The 17,492-nt window shown below is 46.2% G+C and overlaps 1 protein-coding gene and 1 non-coding gene across 2 annotated transcripts; both read left to right on the top strand.

Annotated features, from left to right (window-relative positions):
• Positions 1-778: 778 nt before the first annotated feature.
• trnat-agu (transfer RNA threonine (anticodon AGU)) lies at positions 779-852 on the top strand. The gene has a single exon. It is a non-coding gene; the product is annotated as a tRNA-Thr (tRNA).
• A 4,113-nt stretch (positions 853-4,965) lies between these two features.
• On the top strand, positions 4,966-12,569 carry LOC144670223 (uncharacterized). The gene is made up of 2 exons (XM_078532710.1): positions 4,966-5,535; positions 12,480-12,569. Exons 1-2 carry the CDS (start codon positions 4,966-4,968, stop codon positions 12,567-12,569), a joined length of 660 nt encoding a protein of 219 aa, XP_078388836.1.
• The last annotated feature ends 4,923 nt before the right edge of the window (positions 12,570-17,492 follow it).

The raw sequence follows: 17,492 nt of genomic DNA, 5'->3' as shown, positions 1-17,492 counted from the left end.
CCTCAGTGCAGGAAAGGCAACACATTGTCCTTTGGTCCAAAAGCAAAGTACTGCGGATGCTGGAAATCTGAAACAAAGACAGAAAATGCTGGAAATATTCAGCAGATCTGACAGCATCTGTGGAGAGAGAAACAGATTCACGTTTCAGGTCGTTCTGGTGAAAGGTCGCTGCCTGAAATGTAAACTATTCCTCGTTTCACAGATACTGCCAGATCTGCGAATTATTTCCAGTATTTCCATGTGCTCAACTGAGCATCATTAGTCTTACTGGTTTAGCTGATAAAGCACTTGCCTTGTGGAGAGGAGCTCCTGGGTTCATCATCCCAGCAGCGCCTTATTTCGTTGAAACTGATCTGTGCGATTACGCACTTCCGTCATAACAGGGCGAAATCTGTCTTTGTTCGAGAATTGTAGTTTAACATAGTATCTCCCTGTATCGTTGAACAGCTGCAAAGATTTTAACACAAGAACAGAGTTTTGTTTCTGCGACTGAGGAAGACATTTGGGGGAAGAGGCCACTCACACTGAGAGACTCTTGATACCGGAAGAGATGGGCACAATTCTATTTCACAATTGAACACTGACATCGAGATTTTGGAAGACCAAGTGAAAAAATCACTGGGTCAGTGACAGAATTCAAACATCATCCCGGGGAATAAGAGGAAGACAGATTAAAGCAGGTGACTGTATAAACGCTGGAAAAAACAATGACTAAATCCTGTTTTCCGGGAACTCCTGAAGTTTGGATCCGTGATTAAATTACTTATGAATGCATCTTGGCTCTGTGGCTTAGTTGGTTAAAGCGCCTGTCTAGTAAACAGGAGATCCTGGGTTCAAATCCCAGCAGAGCCTGACTACAATTCCCAAGCTTTTCAGCTAACCTGTGCAAAATATGGCTTGGTTCGGGTGAGTACTTTCGAATTGCTGGATCAAATTGTCCATCCTTGGGCAATAGATTATCTTCTAGTCTTTCAACGCAAGAAGCGTTTCGTTTCTTTAACTAAAGAAGAGATTTGTGGAAATTGGTCACTCACACTGAGAAACTCCCTCGTGCGTTTCTACTGGAAGAGATGGGCGCTTTTCTATTTAATAGTTGAAGCTCAGAAACTGAGATCGAGATTTTGGAAGAACAAGACAACAGAACAAGAAAAAAAAAATGACTGGGTCAGCGAGAGGATTCAAACATCATAAGAGGAAGAGATAAAAACAGATGACTGCATGAACGCTGCAACAATCAGTTGCTGAATCCTGTTTCCCGAGAACTCACTGAAGATGTGTGTTTAAACTGTTTCCCACTCCGTTTAAAATGCTGAATATTCTGGACTAACATCGGGGCGGACATTTGGTTTAACTTCATTCGTGAATAAAAGTGTCAATTGTTTACATGTTGTTAACGTGACAGCACGTAAACGTTTCAAGGAATTCTCCTCACAACCTGCTTCACCGAAAGAGATTATCATTTATCTTCAATAGCCTTTCACAAAGAGGGATGTTAGGTATCACTCCACGAAAATCCCAAGGGGTTTGCGACAGATTCACTACAAATAATCAGGAATTTCAAAGTGCCTCAATCAGCCACAATTTCTTCAAAAGAAACCGCTCGCGACATTCATCTCACTGAAGCAGAGTGTGACCGTGTTGTATCTGTCAGTGTGGAGGGGACGATTCTGGGTTGGGTAGCCATGTGCAGTGTTTGTGAGAGTGGGGTCTGGGTGAGCAGCTGGTGAGTGCGACAGGGCCAGTGCTGGATGCAGGAAGCTCCCGTCAGTGTGGGTGGGTCTGATGGGGCTGAGTGATTGACAACTGGCAGTTATAACCATAGAACACTACAGCACAGAAAACAGGCCATTCGGCCCTTCTAGTCTGTGCCGAAATATTATTCCGCTAGTCCCATTAACCTGCACCTAGTCCATAACCCTCCAGACCTCTCCCATCCATGTATCTATCCAATTTATTCTGAAAACTTAAGAGTGAGCCCGCATTTACCACGTCAGATGGTAGCTCGTTCCACACTCTCACCACCCTCTGAGTGTAGAAGTTCCCCCTAATCCTTTCCCCTTTCAACCCTGTTGGTGTTTCCATAAATTAAGGAAATTCTCTCCAACGTTTTATTTTCTTCATTTGACTATAAACAACTTGAACAAAAGTGAAACAGTGTAGGAACATTTTTGCTCTGTATAAAAGGGGGGTGATTTCAGCTGCCATTGTCCAGTGGTTAAAGCTTTCGTCTATAAATCCTTGGGATTTTTCCACTTTGACTTGAGTCCTGCTCCCTGAGGATGTTCAGTATTTTTAATTCTGTTTTATCTTGAATCCTCTATTTCCACAGAATGCTGGCACTGAAATTGCTTATACTTCCCGCCATTGTTATCTATGAAGCAGGTATTGTCTGCATGGTCTAATGGAGATATGCTTAGAGGGCTGTGCCAGAGGGTTTCTTTCAGGTTTTATGCCTTTTGGTCCATTAGCAGCAACCGGATGTCTGCAGAGGAACTAGGAATGCCGAGTACCTCTTTCTCAGGATGGACTAAATCAAGGGACAGAATGTTGGCTGAAGGGAGGATAATGGTCTGGGGATTTGGGCTGCCATTCCAGAACATTTGGGGAATAGCACAAGGCGGTGTCGCAATGTGACAATGGCGGTATGCAACCTTGGAATATTATCCTTTACTCATTCTTGGTATGTGGGTGTCGCTAGCTAAGCCAGCATTTATTGTCAATCCTTAATTGCCCTTGAGAAGGTGGTGGTGATCTGCCTTCTTGAACCACTGCTGTCCCTCTGGTGTAGGTACACCCAAAGTGCTGTTAGGGAGTGAGTTCCAGGATTTTGACCTAGCGACATTGAAAGAACAGCGATATATTTCCAAGTCAGGATGGTGAGAGGCCTGGAGGGGAACTTCCAGTTGATGGCATCCCATGCACCTACTGCCCTTGTCCTTCTAGATGTTACTGGTTGTGGGTTGAAAGGTGCTGCCTAAGGAGCCTTGGTGAATTTCTGCAGTGCACCTTGCAGATGGTACGTACTGCTGCCACTGTTCATCAGTGGTGGAGTGAATGAATGTTTGTGGAATGAGTGCCAATCAAGCGGGCTGCTTTATACTGGATGGTGCCAAGTTTCTTGAGAGTTGTTGGAGCTGCACTCAACCAGGCAAGTGCAAAATATTCCTTCACACTCCTGACTTGTGCCTTGTAGGTGGCTTTGGGGAGTTTGACACAAAAATTGGCCCTGTAGTTGATAGTGAAAAGGATAGCTTTTGTCTCCAGAATTATATCAATGGTTTGGTTGAGTGGATGGAAAAATGGCAGATGGAATTCAATCCAGAGAAGTGTGAAGTAATGCATTTGGGGAAGGCAAACAAAGCTAGGGAACTACACAATAAATAGGTTATTGGGAGGGGTAGAGGGAGTTAGATACCTTGTGCATATCCACAGGTCCCTGAAGGTGGCAGGACAGGTGGATGAGGTGGTAAAGAAAGCATATGGAATGCTTTCCTTTATTGGACAAGGTATAGAACGCAAAATCAGGGATGTAATGATGGAACTGTATAAAACACTGGTTCAGCCACAGCTGGAATTTTGTGCACAGGTCTCGTCACCACATTACAGGGAGGACATTATTGCCCTGGGAAGAGTACAGAGGAGATTTACAAGAATATTGCCAGGACTTGAAAATTGCATCTATGGGGTAAGATAGGATAGCCTGGGGTTGTTTTTCTTAGAACTGAGGAGGCTGATGGTGACCTGATTGAAGTGTACAAGACTCTGAGGGGCCGAGATAGAGTAGGCAGGGATGTCCTTTTTCCCTGAGCACAGTGGTCAATTACCAGAGGGCACAGGTTTAAGGTGATTGGTAGAAGTGGACATGAGGCAAAACATCTTCACCCACAGGGTGGTGGGTTTTTGGAATTCAATGCCTCGTTTGGTGGTGGAGGCAGAAACTCTCAACTCATTTTAAAGGCACCTGGATCTGCACCTAAAGCACTGTCACCTGCAAGGATATGGACCGGGTGCTGGAAGGTGGGATTTTAATGAGCAGGTTTTTAATTTTCTTTTCTTTTTTTGGTCAGCACAGACACTTTGGGCTGAATGGCCGCTTTCTATGCTGTAGCTTTTCTGTGGTTCTATTTCAGTCCTGATATTCTGTTAACCAATCTGTGCTGGTTGTAATTTATCAACCCATGTTCTACCAAGTGACAATGAATCTTATCCCAAATTATTGCCTCTCAACATTTCCCCACCACGACCATTAGATTAACTGGTCTATAGTTACTGGGTTTATCCCTATAAATTATAAACACAGATGTAACATTAGCAACCTGCAGTTCACTGGCTTCACTCCCATGTCCAAGGAGAATTGAAAGATTGTGGATCAAGACACAGTTTGTCCTGTCAATGTGTAGATGTGAACATTGTATCAGCGAGAGTCTGTTAAAGGGGCGGGCGGGTTAGACTAATGACACTGTGTTTGTGTGTCCGGCCTCAGCGCCAGGGTTCCGAGTCCTTCTTGTATAAAATCACAAGATTTCCCTGTCATAAGATCGCGCTGCTCCCCTGCTCAGCCCTGAAGAGAGAATTTAAGGGAAATATTTCGTTAATTTCAAGATTTCAGTGGAAACACAGAGAAGAAGTCAGAGCTCGGCTGAGAGGGCGCGATCAAAGCAGCAAAGAAACGGGTTTACATCGAAATTGCTGCATTTAATTCGGATGGAACTTTCTCGACAACAAACAGTCGGATTTTGTTAACAGAAGGAAGCGAGTGTGAGAATCTGAAATGTCCAATTTGAAGTGGAATTGGGGAGTTTATGAGGAGAGAGAAACACAGAGAGGCTGGAGGAGCCGGGAGCTGACAGCAGGTTGTCTCTGCCCCGTCCGCTCTCTGTGTTTAAGTTGCTCTGAGCCGCCACCACTGGTTTCATTTCTGATCCAGTTCTGACTGTCAGAGAGATTTTACACACAGTCTCGGATATGACTGATACTGCAGCCGCCGAATCGGCTCCTCCAGCCGCTGCCGCTCAAGTCAAACCTCCCAAGAAGAAGAAGGCGGTTTCCCGATCGAAGGCAGCCGGTCCCAAGATAGGCGAACAGATCCTCAAGATTGTGGCGGGTTGCAGCGATCGCAAGGGGATGTCCCTGGCCGCGATAAAGAAAGCTTTGTCTGGCAGCGGTGTCGATGTGGGGAAGCTCGGCTCCCAGATCAGGCTAAGTATCAGGAGGAAGGTGGAGAGCGGCTCCCTGGTGCAGGTAAAGGGACAGGGCGCCTCCGGCTCCTTTAAAATCCCTAAGAAGGAATCCCAGGGGAAAGTGGGAAAGAAGGAGAAGAAACCAACAGCCAAGAAATCTTTAGTGAAGAAACCAGCGGCCAAGAAGGTGAAAACAAAGAAACCAGCAGCTAAGAAATCTCCTGCCAAGAAAGTAGCAGCCAAGAAATCCCCAGCGAAGAAAGCAACAGTCAAGAAAACAAGCAGCAAGAAGGCGGCAACTCCAAAAAAGGCGGTGAAGAAAGCAGCGCTGAAGAAAAAATCTCCCGCCAAGAAGGTGACGGGCGGAAAGGCTTTAAAAAAAGTGGATAAATCGAAGGCCAAGCCCAAAGTGAAAGCAGCAAAGGCTAAGAAAGCAGCGCCAGGAAAGAAATGAAACCAGCCGAGCAAATTGTAAACCTCTGAACACAAAGGCTCTTCTCAGAGCCGCCCACGTCTCTCAGGAAAGAGCTGATCCCCGAATCAAATGTCCCTGTCCCGGCGCTGGGAGCAGGTTCCAAACTGAAATGATTTATATTAAATTGAAAATTCCCGGTATCTCACTGACATGCACTATACCCAGCCCCTCTCCCACTCTGCAATAAAACAGAGCGGTGTTCGCGCCCCATTGTAACTGGGGATTCGTTCAGCTGCTCTGTCAGTTTCTGCTCGTATCCTTTTCACAGATTCAGGGTGAGAGTGTGTAAGACAGTTACCCGGGCGGAGAAACCCCGCGTTACAACTCAAAGCCCAACACATGAGTTTGTGTAATTCAGCTGGAGTGAGGTGTCGGTAAACTGCTCAACCCGCCTGGAGGGGAGGAGTGTGGGGATAGAACAGAAGCTGGGGGTGAAGTGGAAACAGACGGATTTGACAGGGTATAGTGGATGTACTTGGGCGGGAGTAGTACTGAATTTTCTTTGTAAAGCTCTGTATTTAAAAGCTGCGGGTCTCTAGAACCGTTGAACATGAAGCTCCAATCTATAAGTTTTGTGCCGAGCGCTGTGTTAACTTCCATTGTCGATAATTTAAAAAAAATGTCGGTTCGAGCAGGCAGGGGGCGGAGCTGGATTATCATAGACATTCCTCTGTTCTGTCTGTCACTCAGTCTCTTCCCCGTCCCGCCTCTCACTGTCTGTCCCGTTTCTCAGTCAGGTCGGGGCGGGCTGTATAAAAGAGGAACCTAAACAGCTCGTGTCTCATATTTTGCGGCGATCTGAGTGAACAATCAACATGTCTGGCAGAGGGAAAGGAGGCAAAGGACTGGGGAAAGGCGGAGCAAAGCGGCACCGCAAAGTGCTTCGTGATAATATCCAGGGAATCACCAAACCAGCAATCCGCCGCCTGGCTCGCCGTGGCGGTGTCAAGCGGATCTCGGGTTTGATCTATGAGGAGACTCGCGGGGTGCTGAAGGTTTTCCTGGAGAATGTGATCAGGGATGCGGTCACCTACACTGAACACGCCAAGCGCAAGACGGTCACTGCCATGGATGTGGTGTACGCTCTGAAACGCCAGGGCCGCACTCTCTATGGATTCGGCGGCTAAACAATTCGACCCTTTCTACCAAACGCAGAACAAAGGCTCTTTTCAGAGCCACCCACCGCCTCACAGAGAGAGCAGAGACCTGGGAACGGGTGCTGGGATGGGCTGTGATCGGGAATGTTAGTGCCTGAATTGTTCTGACGGTGAATGTACTGAGAATCTCAGTTTGCTCGTTGTTTATTTACCCGGATGGCACATTCTGCACTGACACTGAAAAGTCTCTCCACTGCTTCATATTGTCGGAAGGTTTTGTTCTAGATGAATAATGAGTCGGATAGTAATGGCAGGATCCGGCGGTTCCTCTGACATCAGCCGTTCAACCCGTCAGTGGAGTTGAGGTTACAATCAGATCAGCCATGATCTCACTGATTGGCGGAACAGGCTCGATGGGCTGAGCGGCCTCCTCCTGCTCCTAATCCCAATATTCGCACGGATGTCCGTCAAGACTCAGACCGGGAACAGGGGGAGCTTCGAGCCGCTCCCGTTCCCGCTCTTTATCGGAATGAACAGCCCAGAATGAGGGCAATGGGACGGGGTCTGATGCCCCCAGCACCGTTTCTATTTTATTACCCAATCCATTCCTCTAAGCGAGCGGCGATTTTAAAGGTTGGTTGTGCTGTATGGAGCAATGCTCAATTATTATTATATTAACAATTCAGTTATTGCCTGGGAAATTCAGCACTGACTTTACACAGTTCAAACAACAGACTGGTGTTTCTGTCCAAAAATGAGCAGATTCACCAGGATGATGCGGGGTTTAAAAATTGCCGGGACGGGTTCCATGAACTGGAATTTGATTGGGGTTAGGAAATAGTCAGTGAGAGTGAAATTGAGAGAGTATTTATAATTTTCAAAAAAGGGAAGAACGAAGTCTATTGTCGAGACGGTAAACGGCTGCAAAAAAAGGCGGAATTTTTAAATGGGCAATTAAAAACAACTCGACCAATGAGGACCTGAGTTGCTAGGGATTTATTCATTGGTTCGATTTTGGACGCAACTGCCTGGGTGTAAGGCTGCAGCCAATTACTGTTCGGGGCGGTTCCTCACAGAGTCTAAAAAGTCGGACTGTCGAGCAGATTGTATTAATAGTCCTTGTAACTCTGACTGGTGAATCTGTTCAGAAAATGGTCAGGAGTAACTCTCCTTCCTCGACTTTCGCCGCTTCTTGCCGCCCTTTGCTACCGGTTTCTTTAAGGCTTTCTTGGCTCCCTTCTTGGGAGCTGGTTTCTTCTCATCAACCATTTTCAGTTTCAGACACAGAAATAAACCAAACCCCTTCCGAGCGCCAATTAAATAGACAGTCTCCCAGATCTATGCTAATGAAGGATTGGGAAAAGATGACTCTGAATGGACAGTTTAAAGGCTAAACCAGCCTCTAAGTATATAATTTCAGGATTGGATATGGAAACAGGCCAATCAGATTGTGATTTCTCGCCCCCACTCCTCCTCCCATTCCGTCATCAGCCCATTTACTTTAGTCAGAAAATACATTTTACAAAGACTCTCTCCAGCCCCAGTTCCTCAGTGTTTTACTATACATCGCGGAATGTTGCCTGATTGTTTTGCGAGGGTCCGTTCTCCACAGGGAAAGCGGGATGCCATCTGTAACAGAGAGCCCCTGATAATATGTGCGAGTTTGGGATTTACTCACTCTGATACTGTGAATGAGTTTGGAATTCATTCACTGTTTGTAAGGCCGTGCTACAGTGAGAGAGTGTGGGATTCATTCTGTGCATTCTGGCAAGTCTCTGGGACTGAAAGTGATTGCTGATGTCGTTCTGTGTCTGACTGTGATAGTGTTTGAGACTCATTGTGCATCTGTCAGTTAGCGGTACATGTGAGTGAGTGGGGCTTTCATTCAGCACCTCATCTTCCGACTAGGCACTTTACAGCCTTCCAAACTGAATATTGAGTTCAACAATTTTAGATCATGAACTCTCTTCTCCATCCCCACCCCCTTTCCGATCCCCCCCCTTTCCCCCCCCCCCCAATAATTTATATAGATTTTTCTTTTTCCACCTATTTCCATTATTTTTAAATGTATTTCCATCCATTGTTTTATCTCTACCTTTTAGCCTTTTTCGATTCCTTCACCCCACCCCCACTAGGGCTATCTGTACCTTGCTTGTCCTGCTTTCTACCCTTAATTAGCACATTCCTTAGATAATATCACCACCTTCAACAACTCCTTGCCCTTTTGTCTGTGATATCTTTTTGTTATCTCCACCTATCACTGGCTCTACTTGTCCTACCCACGCCCCTTAAACCAGTTTATATTTCATCACTCTTCTATTTTTACTTAGTTCTGTTGAAGGGTCATTCAGACTCGAAACGTTAATTGTGCGCCTCTCCGCAGATGCTGCCAGACTTGCTGAGTTTTTCCAGCTATTTGTTTTGGATTTCCAGCATCCGCAGTTTTTTGCTTTTATCTTAGTGTTTAATTAACTGCCACTTCTCTTCAAGGAATGCCTACCTTGAAGAAGTTTTGCTCTTCACTCTGACAGGATTTTCGTATCTCTCTCTTGCCTTGTTCACCTTCATTGTTTTCCATTTCTCTCCTGGTGTTTGACAAGGTGTTTACCAAAACTCGCTTCCACAGCCATATTTCCTTCCTCAGTAACTGTCTCCGTCTCCGACTTACCCCATGTGGATTTCAACTGAAATTCCATCCCTTATGTTTCAAACCCACCCAGGATTAAAGGTATCTCCAGGACATACAACGCTCCTCGGACTGCTGTTCTCGTCGCATTCTGAGATCTACACTCAGTGCCATGCGCCGCCATATGAACACACTCGACCTCTCCCTCCAGCAGCACCGCCGCACTCTTTTTCTAAGGTGCGCATGTCCCCAGTTTCATTTTATTCTTCGTCTCATCCGACGCCTCAGCAAGAAACTTTGTCTCTTTCTTTCAGGTGCAAAGGAACGCAAGCTCCAACAACTCATTGACACCAACACCCATCCAGGACCCGCAACCCTTGCCTGTCCCTCTGTCCCCATCCCGTCTTCCAATGGCAGCCCCGGCCGTGTATTCACCATACCCCTGACCTTCCCCTCTCCATCGCTGAACGTTCAGTGCTCAGCAAAGGACTTAGTTTCAGACCCTTACGCCCTCATCTCAACGAATCTCAGGCTCAGCACAATGCTGAACTCTTCTACCGCCACCTTCGTCTCCGTGCTCACTTCTTTGGGCAGGGGTCCTCTCCCCATTCAATGGATCCTTTTACCTGCCTGCAATATTCTTCCTCCACCTGGACCTCTCCCTCTGGATTCTTAGCTTCTCTTGATCTTTTGATTGAGAACTGTTGGCGTGACATTAGTCATCTCAATTTCTCGGCTCCTCTCACCCACTTTAGCCAATCTCTCTCTGAACTTTCTGCACTTCGTTCTCTCAGGTCCAACTCTGACATTGTCATCAAACCCACTGACAAGGGTGGTGCTGTTGTTGTCTGGCGCGCTGACCTCTACCTCGCAGAGGCTGAGCATCAACTCAAAGACACTTCCTCCTACCACACTTGGACTATGACCCCACCACTGAACATCAAGCCAGTGTTTCCAGGACTGTTACTGACCTCATCTCCTCTGGAGATCTTCCTTCCACAGCTTCCAACCTGATAGTCTCCCAAACTCAGATGGCCCACTTCTACCTCCTACCCAAAATCCACAAACAGGACTGCCCCGGCAGACCGATCATGTCAGCCTGTTCCTGCCCCACGGAACTCATTTCTTGCTATCTTGACTCCATTCTCTCTCCCCTTGTCCAGTCCCTTCCCACCTACATCCGTGATTCCTCTGATACCCTACATCATATCAACAATTTCCAGATCCCTGGCCCCAACCGCCTCCTCTTCACCAGGGACATCCAATCCCTCTACACTTCCATCCCCCACCAGGATGGTCTGATGGCTCTCTGCTTCTTCCTCGAACAGAGGCCCGAACAATCCCCATCCACCACTGCTCTCCTCCGTCTGGCTGAACTTGTTCTCATACTGAACAATTTCTCCTTAAATTCCTCTCACATCCTCCAAATAAAAGGTGTGGCTATGGGTACCCGCGTGGGCCCCAGCTATGCCTGTCTCTTTATGGGGTATGTGGAACATTCCTTGTTCCAGTCCTAATCCGGCCCCCTCCCACAACTCTTTCTCCGGTACATCGATGATTACTTCGGTGCTGCTTCATGCTCTCATTTGGACCTAGAAAATTTGTTAATTTTGCTTCCAATTTCCACCCCTCCATCATTTTCACATGGTCCATCTCTGACACTTCCCTTCCCTTCCTTGACCTCTCTGTCTCAATTTCTGGTGATAGACTGTCCACCAATATCCATTAGAAGCCTACCGACTCCCACAGCTACCTCGCCTACAGCTTCTCAAACTCCGCTTCCTGTAAGGACTCCATCCTATTCTCTCAGTTCCTTCACCTCTGTCGCATCTGTTCTGATGATGCCACTTTCAAAACCAGTTCCTCTGACATGTCTTCCTTCTTCCTTAACCGAGGATTTCCACCCACGGTAGTTGACAGGGCCCTCAGCCGTGTCTGGCCCATCTCCCGCGCATCCACCCTCACACCTTCCTCTCCCTCCCAGAACCATGATATGGTCCCCCTTGTCCTCACTTATCACCCCACCAACCTCTGCATTCAAAGGATCATCCTCTGCCATTTCCGCCAACTCCAGCATGATGCCACCACAAAACACCAAATGTTAACCCGCCCTAGCGGCTTTCCGCAGGGATCGTTCCCTCCGGGACACCCTGGTCCACTCCTCCATCACCCCCTATGCTTCAACCCCGTCCCACGGCACCTTCCCATGCAACCACAGAAGGTGTAACACCTGCCCCTTCACTTCCCCTCTCCTCACCGTCCAAGGGCCCAAACGCTCCTTTCAAGTGAAGCAGCATTTCACTTGCACTTCCCTCAATTTAGTCTATTTCATTCGCTGCTCCCAATGCGGTTTCCTCAACATTGGAGAGACCAATCGCAGACTGGGTGACCGCATTGCAGAACACCTTTGGTCTGTCCGCCAGCATTACCCAGACCTCCCTGTCGCTTGCCATTTCAACACTCCACCCGGATTTCATGCCCACATGTCCGTCCTTGGCCTGCTGCATTGTTCCAGTGAAGCTCAACGCAAACTGGAGGAACAGCACCTCATCTTCCGACTAGGCACTTTACAGCCTTCCGGACTGATTATTGAGTTCAACTATTTTAGATCATGAACTCTCTCCTCCATCCCCACCCCCTTTCCGATCCCCCCCACCATTTTTTCCCAATAATTTATATAGATTTTTCATTTCCCACCTATTTCCATTATTTTTAAATGTATTTCCATCCATTGTTTTATCTCTACCTTTCAGCCTTTTTCGATTCCTTCACCCCACCCCCACTAGGGCTATCTGTACCTTGCTTGTCCTGCTTTCTACCCTTAATTAGCACATTCCTTAGATAATGTCACCACCTTCAACACCACTTTGTCCTTTTGTCTGTGACATCTTTTGGTTATCTCCACCTATCACTGGCTCTACATGTGTCCCCCCCCACCCCCACAACCAGCTTATATTTCACCTCTCTTCTATTTTTACTTAGTTCTGTTGAAGGGTCATTCAGACTCGAAACATTAACTGTGTTCCTCTCCGCAGATGCTGCCAGACTTGCTGAGTTTTTCCAGGTATTTTTGTTTTTGTTTCATTCTCTCCCTCTGACAGACGCCAAGTCCGGAGAGGAGAGGCGGACCCTCAGGGCCTCCAGGCGGTGGAGTTCAAAGTGACATCACAATTCAAAATATGACGCAGTAAGTAGGTCAGGTAAGTACTTCTACTTATTCTAGTAATTAAACTGCTGCAGTCCATTAGTTTAAACAAAATAATGTGAGGACTTTGGACTGTAGTAGGAGTGGAATAAGGACCCTAGTGTAATTAGTATTCTTTAAAAGGGAGTAACTAACAAGCTTGAATTAAAGGGAACAGAAGGCAGCAGAGCTCACACCCGCGATATGTTCCTCCTGTGCTATGTGGGAATTCATGGACACTTCCAGTGACCCTGGTGAGCATGTGTGCAGGAAGTGCGTCCAGCTGCAGCTACTGGCTAACCGCATTTCAGAGCTGGAGCTGCGGGTGGATTCACCTTGGAGCATCTGTGATGCTGAGATTATCGGGGACAGCACATTCAGTGAGGCGGTCACACTGCAGGTAAAGACTGAACAGGCAGAAAGGGAATGGGTGACCACCAGGCAGAGTAGAGGGAGGCAAGTAGTACAGGAGTCCCCTGTGGCCGTCCCCCTCTCTAACATATATACCGTTTTGGATACTGCTGGGGGAGGCAACATCTCAGGGGAAAGCAGCAGAAGTCCATGGCATCACGGGTGGCTCTGCTGCAAAAGAGGGGAGGAAGAAGAGTGGCCGGGCTATAGTGATAGGGGATTCAATAGTAAGGGGAACAGACAGGCCTTTCTGTGGCCCACAAAATAGACTCCAGGATGGTCTGTTGCCTCCCTGGTGCCAGGATCAAGGATGTCCCAGAGAGCTGCAGGGAATTGTGAAGGGGGGTGGCGGGCGGTGTGAACAGCCAGTGGTCATGGTGCATATTGGTACCAACAACATAGGTAAAAAATAAAACAATGAGCTCCTACAAGCAGAATATAGGGAGTTAGGATGTGAACTAAAAAGTAGGACATCAAAGGTAGTAATCTCAGGATTATTATCAGTGTCACGTGCTAGCGAGAGTAGAAATAACAGGATATATCAGATAGATACATGCCTGAAGAAATGGTGTTGGGAGGGGGGATTCAGATTCCTGGGACATTGGGACCGGTTCTGGGGAAAGTGGGACCAGTACAAACAGGACAGGTTGCATCCGGGCAGAACCGAAGACAATGTCCTGAGGGGTGGAGAGGTTGGGGGTGGGGGGGGGGGGGGGGGGGGGGGTGGGAGTGGAGGGGTTGGAGGTGGGGGGGTGATAGGAGTGGAGGGGTTGGGGGTGGGGTGGTGGTGGTGGTGGAGGAAAGTGTTTGCTAGTGCGGTTGGGGAGGGTTTAAACTAGAACGGCAGGGGGATGGGAACCTGAGTAGGGAGACAGAGGAAGGGGAAACGAGGATAGAAACAAAAGATAGAAAAGTAAGAAGCAAAAGTGAAAGACAGAATAAAAAGTGTGAAAAACAAATGGGGTCACAGTTCAAAATAAAGCGAAGGTGGTTACAAAGTTAAAGAAAAGTTTAAAGGCATCATATCTTAATGTGTGGAACATTTGCAATAAGGTTGATGAATTCACGGTGCAAATAGGTATAAACGGTTATGATATAGTTGCAATTATGAAGACATGTCTACAGGGTGATCAAGGATGCAAACTGAACTTCCAGGGGTATTGAATATTTAGGAAGGGCAGACCAATAGGGAAAGGAGGTGGGGTGGCATTGTTAGTAATGGAGGAAATCAATGCAATAGTGAGGAAGGATATTGGCTCAGAAAATCATGATGTGGAATCTGTTTGGCTGGAGATAAGAAACACCAAGGGGCAGAAAATGTTGGTGTTGGGTTGTCTATAGGCCTCCAAACAGTAATGGAGATGTAAGGGAAGGCATTAAGCAGGAAATTAGAGATGCATGCAATAAGTATACAACTGTAATTGTGGGTGACTTTAATCTACATACAGATTAGACAAACCACACAGCAATAATGCTGTGGAGGAGGATTTCCTGGAGTGTGTACCTGATGGTTTTATGGACCAAGACATTGAGGAACCAACTAGAGAGCAGGCTATCATAGACTGGGTGCCATGCAAAGAGAAAGAATTAATTGCCTTGGGGAAGAGCGACCATAAAATAATGGAATTGTTCATTAGGATGGATAGTGAAGAAGTTGAATTCAAAACGAAGTTTCTGAACCTAAATAAAAGGAGCTACAAGGGTCTGAGGCGCGAGTTGGCAATGATGGACTGGGGAACTGTACTTAAAGGGTTGACCAGTGGATAGGCAATGGCTAATATTTAAGGAACGTATGCATGAATTACAACAATTATTCATTCCTGTCTGGCACAAAAATAAAATAGGAAAGGTGGCCCAACCATGGCTTACAAAAGAAATTAGGGATAGTATTAGATCCAAAGAGGAGAAATATTAAATTGCCAGAAAAGAGAGCAAGCCTGAAGATTTGGAGCAGTTTAGGATTCAGCAAAAGTGGACAAAAAGATTCGTCAAGAAGGGGAAAATGGAGTATGAGATTAAACTTACAAGGGACATAAAAACTGACTGTAAAGGCTTCTATAAATATGTGAAGAGAAAAAGATTAGCAAAGACAAATGTAGGTTCCTTACAGTCAGAAATGGGGGAAATTATAATGGGGAACAAAGAAATGGCAGGAGAATTGAACACATATTTTAGTTCTGTCTTCACAAAAGAGGACACAAATAATTTTCCAGAAATGTTAGGGAACCAAGGGTTTCGCAAGAGGGAGGAATTGAAGAAAACTAGTATTAGTTAAAAATTGTGGTCAAGAAATTAATGGGGTTAAAGGCTGAAAAATCCCCAGGACTTGATGATCAACATCCCAGACTACTAAAGGAAGTGGCCCTGGAAATATTGGATGCATTGGTGGTCATCATCGAAAATCTCTTGACTCGGGAGCAATTCCTACAGATTGGAGGGTGGCAATTGTAACCCCGCTATTTAAACAAGGAGGGAGAGAAAAAACAAAACTACAGGCCAGTTAGCCTAACATCAGTAGTGGGGAAAATTCTAGAGTCTATTATAAAAGACATGGTAACTGAACACTTGGAAAGCATTAATAGGATTAGACAAAGTCAGCATGGGTTTATGGAAGGGAAATCATGCTTAACTAATCTACTGAAGTTTTTGGAGAAAAGATAAGGGAGAACCAGTGGATCGTATTGAATATTGATGTACAGTTTATCACCAGAAAATGAGACAGAGAGGTCAAGGAAGGGAAGTGTCAGAGATGGACCATGAAGGTGATGGAGAGATGGAAATCGGAAGCAAAATTGTATCATTTTTTTCAGGTCTAGGTGAGAGCATGAAGCAGCACCGAAATGGTCATCGGTGTACCGAAGAAAGAGTTGTGGGAGGGGGCCTGAGTAGAACTGGAACAAGGAATGTTCAATATACCCCATAAAGATGTTTCAGTGCTGCTTCATGGTCTCGTCTTCACTGAGAGGGTGGTCAGCCTGTGGAATTCTCTACCACAGAAGGCTGTGGAGGCCGGGTCACAGAGTATATTCAAGAAAGAAATTGGTACATTTTTGGATATTTGGGGCATCAAGGGGTATGGAGAGAAAGAGGGAATGTGGCGTTGAGATAGAGGATCAGCCATGATCATATTGAATGGTGGAGCAGGCTCAAAGGGCCGAATGGCCTACTCTTGATCCTTGTTTCTATGATATACCAGTTTGGGATAAATGCTGTATCTGTCATTCTCGACCACAGTATGAGAGTGTTGGATTGATTCTATATCTGTTAGTCCCTGTAACTGTCTGTAAATGAGATTCATCCTGTATTTATCAGTCTCTGGCACTCTAAGACAATGTGGTATCGATTCTAGATTGTTCAGTCTGTGGTACTATCTGATTGTGCGCTTCTCATTCACTGTCAGAGCCTGGTTCTGTGTTTGAAGGTGGGATTAATTTTGGACATTCCAACATCTGCTGCTCAATGTGAGTGTGGAATTCAGTCTGTATCTGTCAGTGTCAAGTGCTGAACAGGAATGTGGGAGTCATTCTCAATATCTGGGAATCTTTGAAACATATTTTGCATCTGTTAGTCTGTGATGCTGTATGGGAGAGTGGGGTTCATTTTGTCTGTCAGGCTCTGGTAATCTGTGCAAGTATTAGATATATTTTGTAACACTCAATCCCTGATGCTGTGCACAACTTTGTCCATCCCTAATTGCCCTTGTTCAGAAGGTATTTAAGAGATAACCACGTTACTGCGGGTCAGGGGCCTGGAGTTACCAGTTGGATCATGTAAAAGAGGCAGGTTTTGCACAGTTTTTGACGACAATCAGAGTTTTGATTTCAAATTTCACAATCTGCCATGGTGGGATTTGAAACTGGGTCCCCTGGGTCTCTAGAATACTCGTCCAGTGACAATAACACTGTGGCACCACCTCCCCATATAGCAGAGTGGCTCAGCGGAAGCATGCTGGGCCCATAACCCAGAGCTCGATGGAATGAAACCATCTTCTGCTAATTTCATTTTCATTAATGACTGTGGGATTCATTCTGTCTCTCTCAGACTTTGATTCTGAACACGTGCTTATGATTCCTCTGTGTCTCAGTGTTTGGCACTGGGTGAAAGTCTGATTCATTCTCAACTTCTGACTGTCAAACAGTCTCAGATGTATTCTGTATCTACTGGTCAGCTGTACTGTGTGAGATGTGGGATTCATTCAGCATTTGTCTGTCTCCGTTACTGTAGTGAGTGGGTGATTTATTCTGTACTGGTCAGTCGCTGGTGCTGTGAGTAATGGGCTTCATTCTGTATCTGTCAGACTCTGGTGCTGTGTGTGCATTGTGCAGTTTGTCAGTGCCTGGTAACATGTTAGATTTGTTCAGTAGTTCACCCTGTCCGATTTTCTGTGTGAATGTGAGGTTTATTTTGTCGTTCTCAATCTTTGATGTGGGTTGTGATTCTAGGGTTAACTCTGGATCTGTACTCAATAGTTATTGGAGAGAACTGAAACGATGTGCAGCCCTGTCGAAATTTGTTGATG

This window comes from Cetorhinus maximus, chromosome 31, assembly GCF_964194155.1.
Source record: "Cetorhinus maximus chromosome 31, sCetMax3.hap1.1, whole genome shotgun sequence".
NCBI lineage: Eukaryota > Metazoa > Chordata > Chondrichthyes > Lamniformes > Cetorhinidae > Cetorhinus > Cetorhinus maximus.
Note: the sequence above shows the minus strand (reverse complement) of the source record. Positions and strands in the feature narration are given on the sequence as shown.

What these genes read in the sequence shown, in the direction of transcription:
- LOC144670223 (XM_078532710.1), top strand. Translation starts at nt 4,966, where the DNA reads ATGACTGATACTGCAGCCGCCGAATCGGCTCCTCCAGCCGCTGCCGCT. An exon ending in AAAAATCTCCCGCCAAGAAG is followed by an intron (nt 5,536 to 12,479) that starts GTGACGGGCGGA and finishes TCCCTCTGACAG; the next exon opens with ACGCCAAGTCCGGAGAGGAG.